At 44.9% G+C, this 22,061-nt stretch overlaps 1 protein-coding gene across 4 annotated transcripts in view; it reads left to right on the top strand.

The window, feature by feature from the left end:
- Positions 1–22,061, top strand: part of NUP37 (nucleoporin 37) — a 114,499-nt gene that overhangs the window by 77,325 nt on the left and 15,113 nt on the right. For all 4 annotated transcript variants that reach the window (XM_069228981.1, XM_069228980.1, XM_069228979.1 and 1 more), the window contains exons 8-9: positions 16,771–16,821; positions 19,504–19,597. In XM_069228981.1, coding sequence (XP_069085082.1) covers positions 16,771–16,821; positions 19,504–19,597 — 145 coding nt within the window. The remainder of the gene's footprint in view (positions 1–16,770; positions 16,822–19,503; positions 19,598–22,061) is intronic.

Below are 22,061 nucleotides of genomic sequence, written 5' to 3'. Positions count from 1 at the left end.
CCCCAATGTATTCCTGTTCTCTTTTCTGTTTCAGTTGTCTGGCTAGATAGGGACCTACCTTATTGCTTTAATGATGTGTTACTGTGTAGACGTTGTAGTGTAAGTTCAGCCCTGTTACTTTTTATAGCGAGTAACTTCCTTCTCGGGCTGTTACTTTTTGTTGTGACGTCCAGGACAGGGCTGTTTTGTGTAATTGCTCTAAAATTTGGAGCTCTCATTCAAGAGCTTCTCTTTCCGTCGCTCTTTGCTTATTGTGAGCTGTATTTAAAGCATTACAGATACCCCTAATTGTAGCTTTAAATGCATCCCACATGTTGGACTGGGTGGTGTCTTAGGGGTTATTATTTTGGAAGAAACCTCTGATCTCCTTTCTTAATTACCCTGTGAGAATCGGTTCCTTATCGGGGAATTCAAAAGCACCAATGCTTCACTGGCGTAGTGTTGTGGGGCTGCATCCTAAGAACATCGAGACTGGTGCATGGTCAGAGAATGTTATGGGCAGGATCGAGGCATTCTGTAGTTCACTGCATACTTTTTGACCTATAAAGGTGTATTCCAATCTAGAGTAAGTGCAATGTATATGAGAAAAGAAAGTATAATCTTTTGTGTCTAAATGCATTTTTCTCCATGCGTCTATAAGGCCCATCTCTTGAAATGCCTGTTTAAGGGATTTAGGAAAACTCCCCACACTAGTACTGTGGGGATGGGTACTGTCTACCTGGGAGTGCCATGTTAGATTGAAATCCCACATCACCACTGTATCCCCCTCAGCAACTACCCCCCCCAATAGTAAATATTGTTTGGTGAAATTACACTTGTTTAGTATTGAGGGCATAGATGGATGCAAACGTGCACCTCCTGCCCTGTAGTTCTACCTTAACTATTACAATTCTACCTGCTTTATCCGTTTGATATCCCTCCGGTCTAAAACGCATTGAAGAGTGAAACATCAGTGCTACTCCATTATGTTTAGAGGAGGTAGAGGCTTTATATATCAGGGGTTAGTTTTTATGTCTCAGCCTGTGTTCCTCGTCCCTTTTGAGGAGGGTCTCCTGTAGTACCACAATGTTGTGGTGGTTATCTGAGAGGTATTTCCATAGTTTAATTCTCTTAACATGATAGTTCAGCCCTTTAACATTCTAAGTAAGTGTTGTGACTACCATGGTAAATGAGGAGTTCTCACCACTAGAAAGTAGTTCATAAATCGTCTGCTCCCCACCTCCCCTTCCCGTCCCCCGTGTTTCATCCATGCATCAGTCAGTTCTATCCTTCCTGCGTCCCGCCACCATTCCTCCAGCACCTGCAGTGCTCTTGTAGCCACTCCCTGAACATTAAAACAAACAACAAGTCTATTACCTTATCCACTGCAAGGTCCCATTTAAAGTTAATTTAGAGTTAATACTGAATAATATCATTAATCATTGCAGGCGATTTCGTCTATCACCGCTATTACTTCTACCTAGAAGCATAAGTCCACTAGTGTGGCATAGGCGAGCTAGAGGAGGGGGAATATGAGTATATACTGTGTGGACTATGCACCCGTTTAAGTGTGTAAAATGCTAAGTGATGTCTCTGCTCACTCTGGCTGGAAAGCCTCGGAAGCCTCCCCCCGAGCAAGAGTGACTCGCGAAGCCAAAGACCCTCTTTTGAAGTTCTTTTTCCGAGTCATTCCATGTGATCTACTTCATTTCTTTTGTTGTTGGGTTCGGCGTTGCTGTCACCATTGTAGCCCCAGTGTAGGGCCCGAGTTCTGCCCGGTTGAGGCAGTGCCCAGCTCCTCCACCTCCAAGCTCCGGGGCACCGGGATTCCCTACATAGTCATAGCCTCAGTTATCTCGGTGACATGGTGTGGCTTGTGTATGAAGATCAAAAGCCAATTCAGAGGGTTATGTTCATAGGTACCTGATCTGCTCCGTTCTCAGTTTTTCCTTTACTGGGCAGAACTGTTTGCGTTTGAGGAGCATTGCTGTTGCTACATCCTAAAACGGATAACAAGACGCTCCCTGGAATGTCACCGTGTTCAGTTTACGTGTCGCCACCAAGATGGCTTACTCTAGATTGAAGAATTCATTTGACTAGTACGTCTCTGGGACACCTTCCCTCCTCGGCCCACTGTGGCTCAACTCAATGGACCCTGTCGGTTTTTACTTTGGTACCGCCCAGTATTTCAGAGAATAGGCCCATTACAAAAGCTTCTAAGTCGGGTACCTCTGCTCCCTTCTCTACATTTCTAATCTGGATGTTATCTCTATCAGACCTATCTTCCAAATCTTCACACTTTTGCATAGACTTTCGTAGTTGTTGATGAAAGGGGGTATTTTTGAAATTGTCGGCCTCTCCGCTGGTCCCAATCTGAGGTTTTATTTTTGAGGTCAAGAGTGCGAGTAACCACAGAAACAATATCCTGCTGTAGTGTAGTGAGTTTGTCCGTAATATTGGATCCTAGATTTTTCAATGAGGAAGACCGTTCTGCCCTAAGCTTCTCACGTAGCTCTTTCTAAAGTCCTTCAGGGATGTTAGGAGATCATCTTTTAGTGAGGGACATTTGATCTGTAGAGGTGGGAGGTACCGCTAGGTCTTGGGCGTCAGTCGAGGTAAAATAGTTGGAGACCCTTTTCGATTGCTGTTTTTTGGAAGGCATATATCCTGCCAGAGCAAGCAGTGGGGGTGGTCAGAAGCCAGCTGGGGCACAGAGGCCCGCTGCACGATCACCCGACGCTTAGTTCAGTGAATGTAGTGAGGGAAGTATTTCGCTGGTCGAAGTGTCTTAATATTGGGGGGGTTGATGACGAAATGGTAAGGACAAGACTAAACTGCAGTCAGGAAGCCAATTTTGCAAAAAGATTATTGGGAACTGAGGAAGATTTAAAAAATAGTGGATATGATGTGGGGATCCTTAAAAAGGGTAAAACAAGAGTTAGAAAATTAGATAGCAAATTTACTTTGAGAGAAAATTGTGAACAAAAGAATAAAAAGATGAATAAGTAAGAAGTACATTTTATTACCAAATATAATACATATAGTAGTCAAATTTTCAAGTGTTAAGAAAGAATTGACACATTCTGGACTTTGACACGCTTCCGGAGGGAATTGTGCCAAAAAAGCCTAGCGTGGTTTATCACAAAAGCAACACATTTAGAAACATGCTAAGTCACAGCTATGTTAAAAGCAATTGTAATAATAAATCAGCTGTGGGCATATTTTTGCCGGATAAACCTAAAGGTTTTTTTTATTTGTGGAGATTGTTCTGAATGCCAAATAGGAGTCAATAAAATCAAAACGTTTAGATATAATAATACTCCAATTGAATATACAATTGAATGTTTTATTAATTGTAATTCCACTTATGTGGTGTACGTGCTAGGATGCTCATGTGGTAAAATCTATGTAGGTAGCAGTATCCGGAGTTCGAAGATGAGGATAAAAAAGCATATTAGGGCAATAAAAATGTGCGGTGAAACATATATATCCGGTGGCAGCTCAGATACATTTAGTTCATCCGGCCAATACCCAAATGTGATTCCATGGCTTAGAACATGTGATACAGAATGAAAGAAGAAGAAATAGAGAGCTTCTGCTCAGACAAGCGGAAGCAAGATGGATATGTAGCTTAAGGACAGTATATGAGGGTTTAAATATCAACAGCAAATTCCATCATTTTTTTAGGAGTTTGAAATGGCAGATTTTGGCTGTATGGATAATGGATGTGTAAATTCCTGAATTGTAATGTGGAATTCATTGTCCTTTTTATTAATTTATTTTACGTAATGTGAGATCCCAACTGACACACATAGATAAAGAGCAGAAGATTACAATATCGATCAATTGGGAATTTGTAAAGCGCACTACTCACCCGTGAGGGTCTCCAGGTACGGAGAAGCGGAGAGGGTGGGGGGGGGGGGGGGGAGTTATGCTACTGCTCGAACAGCCAGGTCTTGCGAAGTTTCCTGAAGGTAACGAGGCCTTTGGTCTGGCGCAGGTGGGTGGGAAGAGTGTTCCACATTTTGGCGGCGAGGTGCAATGATGATCTACCACCGGTTGTAGTTCTGCAGACATGTGGGATGGTTTTGAGGTCGGCGGAGCGGAGATGCTGGGTCGGGGTGTAGCAGGAGTCGTCTGTTGAGGTATTTTGGTCCGGTGTTGTGCAGTGTCTTGTGAGCGTGGGTGAGGAGTTTGAAGGTGATTCTCTTGTTGACTGGGAGCCAGTGCAGGTTTTTCAGGTGGTCTGTGATGTGGCAGTGACAGGGGATGTCCAGGATGAGGCGTGCAGAGGCATTCTGGATGAGTTGCAGCCTCTTCTGGAGTTTGGCCGTGGATCCTGCATATAGGGCATTGCTGTAGTCCAGCTTGCTGCTTACAAGGGCTTGGGTGACTGTTCTTCTGGTTTCGGCGGGTATCCATTTGTAGATCTTTCAGAGCATGCGGAGTGTGTTGAAGCAGAAGGAGGAGATGGCATTGACTTGCTGGGTCATGGATAGAGAGGGGTCCAAGATGAATCCTAGGTTGCGTGCGTGGTCGGTGGGAGTAGGAGTGGTTCAGAGAGTGGCAGGCCACCAGGAGTCATCCCATTCGGAGGCGATGGAGATGAAGATTAGGACTTTCGTTTTGTCGGAATTGAGTTTGAGGCAGCTGCTCTTCATCCATTTGGCGATGGACTTCATTCCTTCGTGGGGGTAGGTCTTGGCGGAGTCCTTGGTGAGGGAGAGGATCAGCTGGGTGTTGTCGGCATATGAGATGATGTTGAGGGTTGGGATCGGGCGATGTTAGCGATCGGGGCCATGTAGACGTTGAGGGTCGGCTGAGGGACGAACCTTGGGGTACGCCATAGATGATTTTGGTGGCCTCCGAGCAGAATGGGGGGAGGTGGACTCTGGGTTCTGCCAGTGAGAAAGGAGGTGACCCAGTCCAGGGCTCTGTCGCAGTTTCCAGCATTCCTGAGGCATGAGTGTAGGGTGTGGTGCCAGACGGTGTTGAACACTGCCAAGAGGTACAGGAGGGTGGGGTCCGCGTTTTCACCGCTGTCCAATTTGGTTATGATGTCGGTGGCAGCAATGAGGGCGGTTTCGGTGCTGTGGTTGCTGCGGAGTCCGGATTGGGAAGGGTCCAGGGTGCAGTTCTCATTGAGGAAGCGGGTTAGTTGTCTGACCGCCTTCTCGATGACTTTTGCCGGGAAGGGAAGCAGGGAGCATGGAGATAGGCCGGAGGTTCTTGAGATCTCTTGGGTTTTTTGAGGAGGGCGTTTATCTCTGCGTGTTTCCAGCTCTCCGGGAAGGTGGCGGACTTGAAGGACCTGTTGATGATCTTCCATAGTTTGGGTGCAATGACGGAGCTTGCTTTGTTGAGGATGTGGTGAGGGCAGGGGTCAGATGGAGAGCCGCAGTGGATAGTGTTCATGATTTCGATGGTGGTGTTGTCGTTGACGGGGGTCCATGAGAGCAGGTGGTTGGTCGGAGGTGAATCAGTGGTGGTGGTGGTTGCCAGGGGAGGGGAGGTCTGGGTGATTAAGGTGTTGTGGATGTCTGCAATCTTGTGGTGTAAGTAGGAGGCTAGGGAGTTGCCCAGGTCCTGGGATTGGCGGGATGTCGTTGACGTTGGAGCTGGGGTTGGAAACGACATTGAAGAGCTCCTTGTGGCTGTGTGCGTTGTTGATTCCGTCTTTGAAGGCGGTTCTCTTGGCGGCTTGGATGAGTTGGTGGTGTCTGCGGATGGCGTTTTTGGCGGCTGTGAGGTTGTCCAGAGTCTGATCTCTGCGCCACTTTCTTTCGAGTCTTCAGCAGCTTTGCTTAGATTCGGCGGTAAACAAGAAGGCCTTTCTGTTGGAGGGATTCTTGATTGGGGCGAGAGTATTGGCGCAGGTGTTGACCCATTGCCTGAAGTTGTGGGCAGCTGCATCAGTGTCCGTGGTGTCGATGGGTGGGTTCTGGGAGAGGGTCGCGATAAGTTTATCTAGAGTGGCCTTGTTCCAGCTGCAGTGGGGGATCCGTTGTGGGTGGTGGTGTGTTGTGGGTTTCTTGAAGAAGTGGTTGCAGCTGTGGTCTGTCCAGTGGAGTTCGGTGGTGTGGCTGAAAAAGACGTGATTGCTGGCGGAGAAAATAGGGTCGAGTGTGTGTCCTGCGGAGTGGGTTGGTGTCGTGACAAGCTGTTTGAGGCCGAGGTTGTCAAGCAGGGTGGCGGTGTTGTTGTCATTGGTGTTCTCGGGGTGGAATTTTAAGTCTCCGAGGAGTATGTAGTCAGTGGATGCGAGAGCATGCATGCTGATGATGTCGGTAATAGAGTTGCTGTCGTGGGCCGGGGGGCCTGTAGACTAGGGACCCTCGGAGGGTGGTGTTTGTGTCAGTGTGGATTTGGAAGTGCAGGTGTTCGGCGGTGATGAGGGTGTCTTTGGTGTTAGTCGTGATCCTGAGGGTGTTCTTGTGGATGATGGCGATGCCTCCTCCTGGTTTGTTGGAGCGGTCCCTGCGGGTGATCTTGTAGCCGTCCGGGATGGCTATGGCGATGTCAAGCGCTGAGGAGGGGTTCATCCAGGTCTCCATCAGGAAGGTGACGTCTGAGGAGGCTGAGTTGCGTAGATTCCATAGCTGTACTGCATGCTTGTGGACGGAGCGGGTGTTGAGGAGGATACATCTGAGATTGTTGCTTCCTGCCTTGGTGGGTCGTTGGCATGGAGGCTGGTGAAGGTGCAGTTCTGGCAGGAGAAGGTTCTGCAGGTGGTCTGCTGGGAGGCTTGAAGGCAGACGAGAGAGCGGCCGGTGTTGAGGGCACGGAGGGTGGCAGTGTCGTGGTGAAGACGTGCGTGGCGGCGGTGGGGGGGGGCGGGAGCCAGGGGTTCTGGTGCTTGGCGCTGACCAAGCACAGACGGGCTTGCCTCTGGTGCGCCTTTGGCATGCCAGCGTCGCGGCCACACAGCAGTTACCATTAAGTAGGGAGGTGGGGGGGGAGGATAGCTGGGAGGCGGGAGGGGGACGAAAAACAGCGTAACAAAGGAGGCGGAGCCCAAAAAAGAGGGGGGGGTAGCAGCGGCAGGGTAGATAGGGAGAGCGAAAGTGAGAGAGAGCAGAGAGAGAGAAACAAGGAAAAGGAGCACTAAGGGACAGTAGTGAAGCAGAGAGCAAAGCAAAGCAAAAGGAGAAAAGAGGCATAAGGTAGCCTAGTAGGAAAGCAGAGATCTCCCACTAGACACCAGGGATGAGGCGCAGGCAGAAGCCTGTGGGTGGAGGAGGGCCTCAAACTCCTGACAGTAGTTCAGAGGAGCCAGGGAAAGTGCTCTGCTTACAGGGTGGAGCCACGGGAGGCAGAGCAACGCACTGACCAGGTGCATATAAGATTCCTACCTGTGAGAATGTACATATAAATTGAGAAGAATATAGTATCTCTTAAAAATAGCTGTTTGAGCTTCGTACGAATAACCTACTTTTTAAAGGTCACCAATGTTGTTATAATTTAATTCTGATGATTATATTATTTAAAGATTGCTGCCGTGTTTTTTCAATAACCATTTTGTCCCAGTATTTATAATACAAACCAGAAAGAGTATGTGATAATATTTACTGTTTTTAGACATTACTATTCATGAACATGATTGTTGGTCATAATTTAAGATAGTTATATGAGCAAGCTTTTGATATATGAGAAACAGGTTGGAGAATTACACCTTTTAAAGATGGCCGCCTTGTTTTGGCTGGCATTACATGTATATACATTCTCGCCTAATCTCTTGTGATACAAACTTAGTATAAAATCAACACGGACTCAATATAAAGTTTGTGTGGATATCTTAGAAGCATCAAATTTAACATATATCAAAGCATTCGTCCAAATATGTACAGGACTGCCAATGGGATATATAAGCAGGTGAAATCTAGATAATCGTAGACATCTCAATATGGCCTCCATAAATATTGGAACCTTTAGTGGTTTTTGGCTTCTGAATACGGCTGCCATATTTTGAACGGGTTTAATTTTCTAAATGTATTTGTTTGTTTTTATACTACAACTTTTTGTTTTTTTCATTAGAGTTTTACTGGAATATATACAGTATATTTGAACAACTTTGTAGTATTCCCTTACAACATATATTTAGGAAGCATCAGATTAAAAACTGATACAATTGTTGATGGAGATGCAAGCAAAAACTGAGATGTTCTTGGCCAGTTCAATATGGCTGCCATAAATGCTCGAGTCTGTAAAGGCTGTGGTTCAATTCACAGGTGAAAGAAATTACTCCCAGGGCATAAAATGCAGGCGTGAATGTAGGAATATTTTCTTTGATCCTTCAGTAATGGGATGCCGCAGCAGAAAACACTGGAGAAACAATCCATGAGGCAGGGGTTGTTTCAGTTTAAATTAGGATGTGATTGTGTTTTTTTTTTTTTTGTTTGTTTTTTTTACTTTTCCCCTTTCTTCTCTCGCATCCAAACATAGGAGTTATGGGGCTTTTTTAATACTGAGCAGTTACTGAGTAATTTATGACACTTGAAATAATGGTTTGTTTTCTTCACATACATTTTTAAAGCTTATGTTGTTTGATGCTTTACAGGGATGCTTAAAGATGGTGTAGTATCACTTGTCTTTGTGATTCGTCTCACCTTATTTGATCTTTTCTGCTTTAGCATCTGCATGTTGATTAATGAGATTAGGAATTGCTGTGCATGTAATTATATATGTAGAATAGACATATAGAAAGATACAAATGAAATGTAAAGTTTGCCTCTCGAATAGACATGCTATAATTTATAACTTTAAACTGGTTTGGCACAGTGAAAATGGTTTGGCACAGTGAATAAGTCACATAAACATATGAGACTCTGAGGTCAATAACAAGTAGACCATTTGTGAATATTTTGTCTATAACAAACACTGATGTAAGTGTAATTTTTTTTTGTTATAAGGTGGTATTTTGTGTAAATATATGAATAATGTATGTCTTTTGTAGATAGAATGTAAAGTCTTATATTTTTAACAACGTTTTTGTATACATATTTGTGTATGTATGTGTATTTATAGCTGTATTTGCATGTTTGTAGCCCTGAAGAAGTCCGTGTGGACAAAACGTGTTGTCTACCATGGTTACTATGAATTGCGGATACAGAGATAGATGGTTTTATGAACACTAATGAATAAAAATAATTGTTTCACCTAAGACGAAAGCTTTGAGAAATCTCTACCATCCAGAAGTTTGGAATCAGACTCTGTTGAACTCCTTATCCTGTTATAGAACTTATGAGTGCTGAGTCCTATGTGGATATTAAACTTTTTTTTTTTTTTAAGATCTCTTTTATTGCTTTATAATTGCATGAAAACGCATACAGAACAAAATAACTTCCCATCTTTTTGTGACCCCCTCCCCTTCCCTTTTGCACATTCCATCAATTATATAAAGGTGTTTGTTCAGTTCACAAATGAATTACATATTTGGTCTCTTGTACAATCTTCAACAGGAATATCTTAGTCAGCTATACATGGTCTGGTTCTGATATATTAGCCTCTGCATCAGAGATAGAAGTGTCGGGTGTTCTAAAATTGTCAAGTATCGTGTTCCAATGCTGATCATTGTCTCTAGTTCCTAGGCCCCTGAGTGCCTCTCTTAGTACTACTGTCCCTTCAATTTACGCCCACTTAATTAATGCATTTCTCCAACGATTTATCTGTGGGCCCTTCGGGTCTTTCCATTGTGAGGTTATTTCTCTCCTTGCTAGTATCAGGGCCAGGTCTATGAATCGGTTTGTAATTTTATGCTTGCTGGGGCGAGGGAAATCTCCCAAAACCGCCACCATGGCTGATCGGGGTAATGTTCTGCCCGTGCAGGTGGAGAGTGCCTCAAATATCCCCGTCCAGTATTCCCCGATTAGTGGGCAACTCCAGAGCATGTGCAACAACTCTGCTGCTAGTTCTGCACATCGAGGGCAACTGGCATTTTCTACACCATAAATCTTTGATATCATATAGGGGGTTAGTTAGGCCCTATGAAAGACATATAAGTTTATTAATTTAAACCTGGCATTTCTGGAAACTGTATATATGTGTGAGGTTATTCTGGTCCACTGTGAGTCGTCTATTGTAACATCCAGCTCCCCCTGCCATTTGGCCCTAAGTTTATTTAAGGGAAGACATGTGCTGGTTAGTAGAGATGTATATATCCCTGATATCAACCTCCCTTGGTCTCCTATAGTGCATATTTGGTCACAGGTAGTATGTCTGGGGGGTTCTTCCAGCCCTGTGCCCCATTGTCTACGAAGAGTTCTGGCAATTGCGTTAAAGGTTAGGAACAGCCCTGGCAGTAGCTGGAACCTTTCCTGCAGTTCCGCATAGGAGCACAGTTTCCCATTATTATATAGAGCCCCTATGGTGTCGATCTGAAATGCCATGAATCAGATGATACCCCCTATCACATGATTTCCTGCAACAGCTCCCACACAGATCAGGGGGGCCTCTGGTGAGTACGGTGTTCTGGCGTGTGTTCGTTTTAGGTATTGTTCCCAGCAGTGACGCGATGCCTCCCATTTTACCGGAAGCGGTTTATTCTGTTTCTTGGGGTTTAGTAGAATGCCCAGAATTCTGTCTCTGGAGCAGTGGAGAGGGGCTCTCAGTGCTTCCCCCACTGGGGGTGCTCTGATGAATCGCGCCAGCCATTGGAGTTGGCTCGCCCAATAGTATAGTTCAAAGTCAGGAACAGCCAAACCACCCTCTGCTGTTGTTCTCTGGAGGGAGCGCAATGCTATCCTTTGTCTGTTGGTTCCCCATATAAATCCCGTAATCAAGGACGAGATTGTTTTAAATACCACCTTCGGTATTATGAGTGGGATGGTTGCGAAGTAATATAACACTCTAGGTAATACTATCATCTTAATCAGTGCAACTCTCCCAGTGACCGCTAGTGGAAGTGTCTGCCAGAATATCATGCTGTTTTTGATACTCCTAATTGTGCTCTGTATGTTCCCTTCTAGTAGATCCTCAGCGGAGTGATCGATATTAACCCGTAGGTATTTGAATGTGGACGGGGACCACGGGAGGCCCCGATTGTCCATTGGTTCTTCGATACCCCTAGTAGCTGGAAAAATAGACGACTTCCCCCAGTTTATCCGGAGCCCAGATGCAGCCCCAAAGTTGTCTAACATTGTCATTGCTCCTGGTAGGTCGGCCTCTACGTTCCGTAGAAAGAGTAAGATGTCATCCGCATATAGAGCAATATGATGTGTCCAGGCATTGATTGTGATGCCTTCATAGAACCTCTGGGACCTAGCTGACTGGGCGAGAGGCTCAACTGCCAACGCAAAAAGCAAAGGTGATAGCGGGCAGCCCTGTCTTGTGCCCCTACCTATGGCAAAGGAAGAGGATATTGTACGGCCAGTGCGCAATCTCGCTGTGGGGTTTGTATAGAGAAGCCTCGTCCATTTGACAAACCCTTCCCCTAGTCCTAGCTGCAGCATGACTCGTTCTAGGTAGTCCCATCGTAGGCTATCAAGAGCCTTCTCGACATCTATCGAGATGATTACTGCTCTAGTTGCATCAGAGGGCAGGGCATGAAGGAGTGAAATCAATCGACGGATATTTTGGGCAGTGCTTCGCTGTGGGATGAATCCCGATTGGTCCTGATGGATTAAGGAGGACATGTACGGTAAAAATCTGTTAGCTAGCACCCTGCTTAGTATTTTATAATCTAAGTTCAACATTGATAGTGGGCGGTATGATCGAACTTCTGTGGGGGATTTGGTGAGTTTCAGAAGAGGAATCATTATGGCTTCTGTAGTGGAGGGAGGCAAGCTGTTGTTATTCCATGCCTCTGCATATAGTATGATGAGCTGGGGGGCTAATGAATCCTGATACGTAAGGTAGAACTCCAAGGGGAGACCATCTGCTCCTGGTACCTTGCCCCTTGCCATACTCTGGATTGCAGTCTTTATTTCTGTAAGCGATATGGGAGTCGCCAGGGCTATTCTATCTTCCCCACTCAGTGCCGGGAGGTTGAGGCTTCCCAGATCTTGTAATTGAGCATCGCTGAGTACTTCGGTGGGAGGGGCATATAGCTCTGAGTAATATTTAAGAAAGGTGGCATTGATCTCCTTCTGCCCATATACTTTAATACCCGGGGTGGTCTCCAATTCCACCATTATGGTTTGATGTTGGAGTGGTTTGGCCAACCAGGCCAGTAGGGCACCTGCTCTGTCACCCTCTGCATGTTGCTTCTGCAAGAATTGCTTGTAATCGAAACAAGACAATCTAGTGTTAGTTTCTGTTATTCTAGCCCTTGTCTCTTCTAGTTGTGTTGAAAGGTCGGGTTGTGTTGGGTGCTTACGTTCGAGATCCCTAAGGGAGTTCTCGAGATCGCCTAGTTCTGTCTCTAACACCTTCCGTACTCCCACAGTTGTGCTAATACAATATCCCCTGATCACTGTTTTAAAGGATTCCCATTCGATAGATCTGGACGAAGCAGTTCCAGCATTGTTCCCAAAGAAGTCCGTGATCTGCGTACTCAGTTGAGCCCTAAAAGCCTCGTCTTCAAGTGACTCTGCTCTCAGACGCCAAGTGGGAATCAAAGGTCGCTCGCCGCACCAGGCCAAAGAAATCAATAAGGGATTATGATCTGAGATGGTGTGGCCAAGATACTCGGCCTTCGCCACTACAGATTGCACCTCCGGAGACGCCAGAAAGGTGTCAAGTTGTACATGCAGGTCGTGAACTGCTGAATAGAAAGAGTATTCTCTATTGGGGGGATTAAGTTTGCACCAACAATCCGTTAGTTGCCAGTGTTTTTGCCACTGCTGGAAGTGCAGTGCTGTTTTATGGGTTGCGGATTGTGACAATGGTGGGTGCGATCTATCCATTGCGGTATCCATTACACAATTAAAGTCTCCTCCTATTAATGTGGTGCTGGTGAGAAGTGTGCTCATGAGCAGTGATAGTCTGTCTAGGAATCTTCCCTGTTCGTGATTTGGGGCGTATAGTCCCGCAAGAGTTACCTCTCTCCCGTCCAATCTACCAGAAATCACTACATATCTCCCCTCAGTGTCAATCAAGGTATGGAGAACCTGTAATGGAACGCCTGGTCTGATCCATATCAACACTCCCCTCGCAAACGCTGAGTGGGTAGTGGTGAATATTTGTTCCAACAAGTGAGTTTCTTGTCAGATAGCTATGTGCACTCCCCTTCGTTTAAGAAAACTGTGAACCTTGTACCTCTTGGACATGTTATTTAGGCCCCTGACATTCTATGTGATTATCTTGTATTCTGTGGTCATAATTTAAGGAGCGATGTAGAGGCGGCCTACTGACGCCGCTCTATTACTACCACTGGACAAACCTATTGAGTTTCGTAATCTAAGGTGTGAACCGTTTGGGCTGCAAGATAGATGGTCCTGATATACCCTGAAAACAACACAAACAAGATCAAACCCCCTTTGTAACTCCCTCTCCCCAGGACCGGTACCTACAACTCTCCCCGTCCAAACCATTACAACTAGTGTAATCTTAATTATCAACCTATTGGAAGGAGGCGTGCCAGAGACCAAGAGGCAGCGCTCCTGACCTTTCCCCAGGCCCGATCATGTGTAATGTGCCGGTTAAGAAATGACATCCAGGGTCATATCGCTCTATATTCACGGTTGGGACCCAGCAATGTCCCCAAACAGAGTGAGGTTCCCCCGCAATCGTCTGCTCACTTGCCAACTTGTTCTTTCAACGAGGTCAAATAATCTCGTCCGCCGTTCTTGGGGTGATCAATGGCAAACAGACGAGAGTGTCCTGGGAGGATATTGAGGAGTGTTCGCAGTTTGAATCAACATCGATGTAGCATCCGGGGTCCAGCATGTATGGAAGTCTCCCCGCTCAACGCTGCTCCTGTTGTGACTGACGTTTCGATGGAGCCGCTTCTGTAGTCTTCTTCCGGGATCTACTACGTTTCTTCCCGGGGTTTCGAAATGTTCGGTCGCGGGTAGATCTGCAGTGGATGTTCAGCGATTCGAGCCATTCCATTGCCAGCTGAGGTGTGAGGAAAAAAATGGGTCCTGTTATCGTATTCCACTCGGAGTTTTGCCGGAAAGAGCATGGCATATTTTATACCATGCTCACGCATGGTACGTTTTACTGCGATGTAGGATGCCCTTTGTGCCTGTGTCTCTCTCGTAAAGTCTGGGAATATCATGACCTTTTGGCCATCCAATTGGATCTCTCCTTGCTGGCGGGATTGTGACAGTACGTAGTCTCTATCTTTGTGGTGGAGTAACCTAGCGATTATTGGCCGTGGCCTGACTCCCGGTGGAGGCGGCCTGCCGGGGATCCTGTGGGCTCGTTCCACTGCAAAAAATGGTGAAAAGCCCTCTGATGCCATCGTGTCTCTAAGCCACTGTTCCAGGAATGTTTCTGTATTAGCTGCGGTGGTCTCCGCCCCCTCCGGAACCCCCACCAGTCTAATGTTGTTCCGTCGGGCTCAGTTTTCAGCATCTTCCGCCCTTGCTTCCAATGTTTTCAGCTGGGTGGCCAGGTCTTTAATTTCTGAGGATGAGTCTTTGTGTGCCCCTAATACCCCTGTCAGCGTAGTCTCGTGCAAACCCACCGTTTCCTTTCATTTACGGTGGTCGTCTCATAAAAGGGAAAGGTCTGCGGTGAGGTTATCGATTTTACGCTCAAGCGCTTCGCGGGAATCTTTAATGGCCAGCAGCACAGTGTCCAGAGTAGTTTCTTGTTGTTCGTGCCCCACTTGTGATTCTCTGGCGGGTGTTGGGAGTGGATTCTCAGTGGGCGAGGAGTCCCCCGCTGGTGATTTGTCGTGTTTTTTGGGTTTTACCATTGTAATAGGTCTCAGGTTGGCGAAGGCCGTTCGTATTAGTGGAAGGTGGTATCGTTCGTCAGCATCGTCCAGCCTGTATGTCGCCTGTCTCAGTCCCGGTGCTCTCACATGAAGAGTACTGTTAGAAGTTCACCGTTTTGAGCTGTTTGACCATGAGGGAGTTCTCTCATAATTATGCACGTGTTGGTCGTCGGCAAGGGCAGCTTGTGAATGTCGAAAGACAATGTTACAATCTCACCTCTGGCCGGGCTTCGGATGTCGGCATTTGCGTACTGTTCTGATAACAGGGGGAAGTTCTGTGCCGGTGTTCCCGAACTCCTCTTCCAGCACGAGACCGCGGTGTTCGATTCCTCTTAATGTGCCAGTATTAGTTCCCGTCTCGGGAGGCGGCCTCCGCGTTCTCCCTGGCCTTGCGGCAGCTGGTAATCCAACTCATCGGAGCCGTCTCTCTCTCATTCGAAGTTCCCGGGACTTCGCTCCTCATCCGCTCCTCTCCACTCCCTCCGAATTCGCTGATGTTCCGCTTCGTATTGTTGCTCTCACCGTTGGTGGCGAAGGTGTCTGAGCCCCTTGCGCCCCTCAATTGATGGAGTGGGGGTCCTCACCTCCACGGGACCTTCGTATCCTCTCAGCCGTGGGCCGCGGTTGCAACGGGTTCACTGCTCTGTCGCGGCCGCCATTTTGGATCGCGGCAGCCACGAACTTGTCGGGCGTTTTCCGGGTAAACTCTGCCCCAAAGTGGGTCGCCGCGGTCTCTACTCGTGCTGTATATTCTCCGATCACTTCTCTTCAATTTTTAAGACCTCCGTTCGTTATTATGGCAGGATTTAGGCTTCGGGCCTGGATTGCGGTCCGAGAGCGCCGCACTACGCGTGCAGCTCCATCGGTCCCAGGCCACGCCCCCATGTGGATATTAAACTTCATCTTTCTAGGACATCAAAGGGCAGCAAGCACACATAGTCCCCCAACTATTTTCAAACACTTCCCCCTAACAAAAGGTCTGACATCCTGACCTGACCGATATTTGTTGACACTTTTTAATAATATTGATGATTGGTTCAAAAATAGAGTGGCTGATGCTGCTTAGATGGCAATTACATTGCTGCAGTAGGTGTGGGATTCCATTCTCCTACCCAGAAGGCAGGATAGCCTTGTTAAACAGTTTCCTGCATTTCAATGGTTTTAGCAGTGATGTTTCATATTTATGGACCAGTTTGTGATATGGTACGTTTTCTGTAGTGGACTTGTTTGTAAAGCCAGCAACCATAGACTAATATTTCTTTGTTTATATAGATACAACAATCCTAATTTGATCCGCTTACTTGCAGGCAGTGAGCAACGTGTTTTGCGTTAAATTAGATCTGCAACTGTATCTTGTTTTCACTAACGTTTAGATCCATTCCTTCCCTTACGGGAGTGTGTTTGGCTGTATTTCGACGTGGCACCCATCGATTTCTCAGAGCTGGAATAATTTCCTTATGAACACAATAGTCGAGGACAATTTTCTGGACACTTTATTCAAATTTTCTTTTACAACAAATTTTCTTTTACAACATATGTAAAGTAACGCTGGACGTTTAGGAACTGCGCAGGTAGTTCTGCCAGATATTGCGTTTAACTGTTCATTGAAACCCTTAAGCGAAATTGTTGCAAGTAAATGCCTGAGGCAGGAACTTTCACTTGTAGTCCTAACACATTCAGCATTGGCTAGGAATATTGAAACTAGCATTTCATCATCCTCTGCAACATTTGGTTATTGCGCTTCTTTGACTGGGCCATTAGGCACTAACGCAGTTAATCCAAGGTTAAAATGCAATTTGTACCGAAACCAATGTGTTGGTAAGTAATGTGTGTTGGTGCGTTAATATGTCAAACAGTAGCGCCCTGAAGTCATAGTGAACATACACATGAACTATTCAATGCTACATTTCATTACTTTTTACATTGTATCTAACCACTTCTCATCCCAACTTATCTTTCTATCGCAGTTATCCACAAGAAAAGAGACCTGCCCATGTGGATAAGGCTAGAATATTCAGGTATGTAACATTTCGCTTTCACTTTCAGTTCACCCGCAGCACCTCATCTTTCAGCCACCGCACCTTCTATGCTACTTGTTTACCAATCTGGTGGTTAGGATTACTATACCTCTTTATTCATCTGTCTCTTATTGCTGTTCCTGCAGTGAGTTCGTACAAGTTTTTTTTCATAAATAAGGACCTCATTCCTAGCCCCTCAGCACTGGCCAAAGTGGAGGTCCCGAAAGCTTGCCTTGCAGTCCTAGGAGATCCAATCCCAACAGGATGCATTGACAAGCACAAATAAGTGAAAGCTCCTGTTAAAATAGGCTCCAGTAGAGCACAAGTAAAAGCCATCTCTCCAAGACCCACTTTACATCTGAGGTCACATTCCACCGAACTCTATAGTCCATACCGCCCAAAAGAGCTTTCCCACAGGGCACCTGTGGGGGACCTCCTGCTGAGATGGTCTCAGAGGGAACAATTGTTACCAATGCAGGAACCTGGTGTTCTTTTTCCATGGCTGACAATGTCTTCTGTCAGATAAATACTACAATTCTCCTACAGCTGCATGCCTAGATCCCGATTATGTGCTTCCGAACAGAAGTCCAGCATCAATTGTTCAATATGCCTTTTGATGGAGAGCACTTACTTGGTCCACATGTGGGGAAGGGGATAGAAAAGATAATGCCACAGATAAAAACAAATCCACGGGCATTCTACAAGAATAGAAGGTTTTTCAGTGGTGTCAATAATGCAGAGGTCCCAGTGGGTACAATAGGCAACTGTATAAGCTGGACCAACAGTTTTTTTTCTGTAGTCTCAAACTCGGCAGAACCAGTTTTCTGATGGCCAGTCCTCACACCAGGCAAAACTTTCGATGATGCAACAGAGGGAAGGTAGAGGATCCCACAGCGAGAGTTCTGTTGCCAAGCAGTAACTCTCACCCAGTCACACCACCATTTGGGGAAATACGCGGGTACTTCCCTTGCCTCAACAAGTGTCCCATATCCATGGTAGACAAGGTTATTGTATCAAGCTCGCTAATGTCTTGCCAAGATTTACTCACCAGACGTTCCTCACCAGCATTGCAAAATAAACAAGCATTTGCAATGAAATAAATCTCACATTTGCTTGAGTTACAGCTATTGACATTGTAAATGTAAAACTGGACTTTTCTTGCCACATAAATTGGTCCTCTCTGCCACAGAATTCCAGCTGATAGGTGCAAAAGTGGGAAAGGGAAACGTTATTTGGAAGCGTACATAGCTCAAAAATACAGTAGGTGATTTCATCCATAAATGCACTAGGTGAACAAAATACGTACAGGGTAGGGAATTCAAGAAAACCTAAATTGTTTGCTTCCTCCCTCTCAGAAATCATATTTTTACACGTTTAGGATTTATTCAAATCAATCCCCCAGAAATGTCAATGTTTATAGTTCACTAAATAAATCACTTTCTCAGAGTTTTTAAGTCGGCCTAGTCTTAAAAAATATAGAGGAACTTAAATGTAAAAGAAATTCTACTTTCTGTAAAGCTTTATAAAAAATGCATGCCTTCTATCCTGTGATGTATGCACTGTTGAACTATTTCATGCCATTGTGAATATAATCAGTTTCTACACTGGTATTGTGTGCCTTATTTTACTAATTGCGGGTGTAATTCAAATGAACCATTGGATGATTTGGGCAGATTGGGGAAGGACATGTTGGAGTGTGAAATTAAAATAAAACAAGTTAGCGCTATTAGCATTGTAAATTCATAACTGGAATTTTCTTGCCATGTGAGCATGGGACGGGGAGATGGGGGAGAAGGGGCAGGAAAGAAAAGGTGATGGGGTGAAAGGCTGGAAAGGAAAAGACAACACGTTTTGTACAGCGGGCAGTCCCACTGTATAAAACTTGAAAGTGCCATGAGCGTGACTGAAAAATAAAACAAACAATGACACCAGTCCTTATTATACAACACTTCTAGTATGGACTACATCTAGGGACACCCACTGTTGTTGCTGCAAGACTTCACCTCTGGGTGAAATGGATTGTAGGGAACATTTTGCTGAATTCCTTGAGAGTTTGTGGTTTTTGTGTCTCTGGTTCAGACTGTATTGGGAGAGGTTAGGTGAAACCAATCTGACAGCACTCTGTTTCCAGTTGACAGAAAATGCCACTCTTTATGGAGGCAGACCTGCAGAGGGAACTCTTTGTTCTTTTAATGCCCCCTCTTTGTTCTTTTAATGCCCCCTCTTTGAACAGAAGCAATGAGGACTCCTTTTACCTACTATGACTTCTGGTTCCTGTAGCGGACGATAGTGCCCAAGTGGGCCAACTGGGTGAGATAAGCTGGCCTTTATGGTTGTGTAGTGCTTATTAGTAGGAATTTGTTCTTTCAGAATAACATGTTAGGCAGTGCTGATTTTCTCCAGAAGTCCCAAGTTCTAACTAATCTCATCTTCTTTGTGTGGGCCACATTGCTTGAACATGAGCCTTCGATTTCTTACATGCCACAAGTGAGAGCGCTGAGAAACTGAGTAAATGTGTATATTTCTTTTAAAAACTACACTTTCATTATTAATATTATTGATGTATTGATCACCAGTATTTTGGATGTGTGTGTGTGTGTAGCCCTTGACTGTTTGTGTAAGATATACCATTCCTTTTCATGTTTAAATTTTGAGGTAACTGAATAGTGTTGATCTCCTTAGGTGGTGCAAATCCAATGAAAATGTGTTTGCAACAACTGGTTGTCCAGGAAAGGTGAACACTCAGCTACTTATTCATCATTTCGGACACCCACAGGTGAGAATACACAAACATTGCGCTTTTTTTATTGTTACATTAGTCCATTTACACTGTTATTTTTCCCAATTTTCAAGTAGCCTTTCTAACAGAGGGCAAGGATCCAAACACTGCACCACCTGCAGAACATTGTTGAAAAACTTCCCATTATTTAGCAGATAACTTTGTTACATTTTGTAATGTGGCAAAAATCTAAAGGAATTAACGTTACAGTGAGCTAATTGTGAAGGTACTGGGCGCTTATCATTTAATGAGTTGTAGTGTAGGCTGACGGTATTTTGTGTGATAATTGAGCTGTAAGTAATGTTATAGTCCTACATGAATACTGATGAAAAAGGCTTGTGATTTACATTCTACTTGTCAGTTACCATTATTCCTTTATAGAATGGTCTCCATGGGTCACCCGTAGAGACCCTTCTTCCAGTTTTCGCAGAACGTGGCAAGCTCAACTCATCCTTGTTTGTCATATAATGTGACAGATTTAATTTTGTTAACCAGGAGATTTTCTCATTTTTTTCCTCGTGGTTTCTTGATACCACTTTATAGGTAATTTTAAAAGTTCAATATTGGAGCTTTGAAACGTTTAGACTGAGCTTATAAGACACATTTTTCTATTTTTATGGTGCTGTCTGTTTTAAAGCATCAGCTGTAGCATCCAGCTTTTAAAGGTTTCAAGGGTTGCGCTGTAGGGTTCAGTACCACAACAGTTGTATTTCTAAGGCCTGGCTTATCCATGGCTGAGCTACAGAATGCAGCCTGGACTAGATTTATATGTTCTATATTCACTAATGCTGGGACTGTATCTCTTGCAGATGTTAAGCTTAGCAGGTTGAGTTCCTTTATCTGAACAGCCTCATTGCCATTATTCTGACCAATAATAATAAAAATTCCTTTTCAGTGGTGGTGCTTTGTTGAGGGGACCTCCTGGTTAAGCCACGTTCATTCCCTGGACATTTTGTGATCAGTAATTTGTTGTTTACTGGCATATTCTCTCCATTGATGATCCCACCCAGGGTCTCATTCTGATGGCATTGCGGACTCTACTGTCCTAGATGGCAGGTTTCTTTTGGGAGGAAGAGATAATTTAAGGGGAAGTTATGCAACACATTGTCTTCCCACCTCTCCAGCTGCTCTTGCCTCTCCTAACCTTGGCTTTTCAGTCTTCAAATTAGCCACTGACTGAAGGCTGGACTCCAAATTAGAAGGCAAACTGATTCACCCTTTCAAATGGCACTTCAGGCCTCACCAAGATTAAGAGGCCCTCAGTGTTCACCAACTGAATTCCATCTCATTTCATTTCACTTTTTGAAATAGAGGGTGGCTTCATAGACCGTTGCACAATGTATCTCTGCACATAGAGGTCTCCGTGATTAAATATGCTGTGGAAATGTGGAAAATGTCCCATTGATGGACTTATATTGTGAAAGTCTTGGATTATAAATACAGTCCAGCCATTTCTTGCCTCTAGTGGAGGATTACGAGGGGCCTAGTGTTATAATTGACATACTAGTGATTCGCCCCCCTTACAAGAACCCCGTACTCCCAGTTGTGTTTGTGTTTTTTCACCGTAAGGTAAGCCCATGTAAAAAGCTGGAAATAATACAGGGTATGAAGTTAAATAAAGTGACTCGAGCCAAAAAAGAATTGTCTCCTCTCAATTGAGTAAATACTTAACACTAACAGGAACAGTGGAAAAGGTATATTAAGCTCAAGGTTATCTCCATATTTTTCATGGCACTGTCACACTACTTGTGGGTTGACATGAATAGCTCTGAAGATCCTTTTTGTCCAGTGTTCAAGAAAGAATATGCTGTCATGTTGTTAAAAAATGAAAGAGGTGCTAACCAGAAGCCCTGATAAAGCCCTGCTTTAGGTTGGGGTGATGCAAAGAGAACAAGGTGATGGATGGAATGCTTGAATTAATCTCAGCCACTGACAATTACTCGGGCCCGAATCCCAATTTTTTTTTTTTTTTTTTTGTCCGCTATGCCACCTCAGTTTAGACCCAGCCATATGCAAATCAGTCTTGACACTTCTACTCATAGGAATAGTCGATCCTGAACGGCCAGGTCCTTCCTAAACTGGAACACAAGAATATAGAGCACTTTCTCTGTATCACTAAAGAGTTGTGGAGCCAAACCAAATCCACAATAGCCTAGGATCTGTAACATGTGCAGTGAAAGGGGAGAGATAGGCGCAGTCACAGAAGGATAGTTGAGTCAAGAGCCGGAAAGGCATCTACTGTCTAACATGGTAACTCACCTTCTGGTGGCTCATATAGGTTACTGCACTCAGCACATGCCAATAAATTACCTTATAACATACCAAGCCAAAGGTCTCTTAACATGATTTGAATCAAAAGCTGCCACCCCCAAACCTTTTTTTTCTTTTCTTCTTACCACTATAGACACATTTCCATTTTATGCCCGACATATGTTGAATATTGGGATGTTGTCTTACATAA

The sequence above is a fragment of the Pleurodeles waltl genome, chromosome 4_1 (genome assembly GCF_031143425.1).
Source record: "Pleurodeles waltl isolate 20211129_DDA chromosome 4_1, aPleWal1.hap1.20221129, whole genome shotgun sequence".
In the NCBI taxonomy this organism is placed as follows: Eukaryota; Metazoa; Chordata; class Amphibia; order Caudata; family Salamandridae; genus Pleurodeles; species Pleurodeles waltl.
This window is presented reverse-complemented; position numbering and strand designations above follow the sequence as displayed.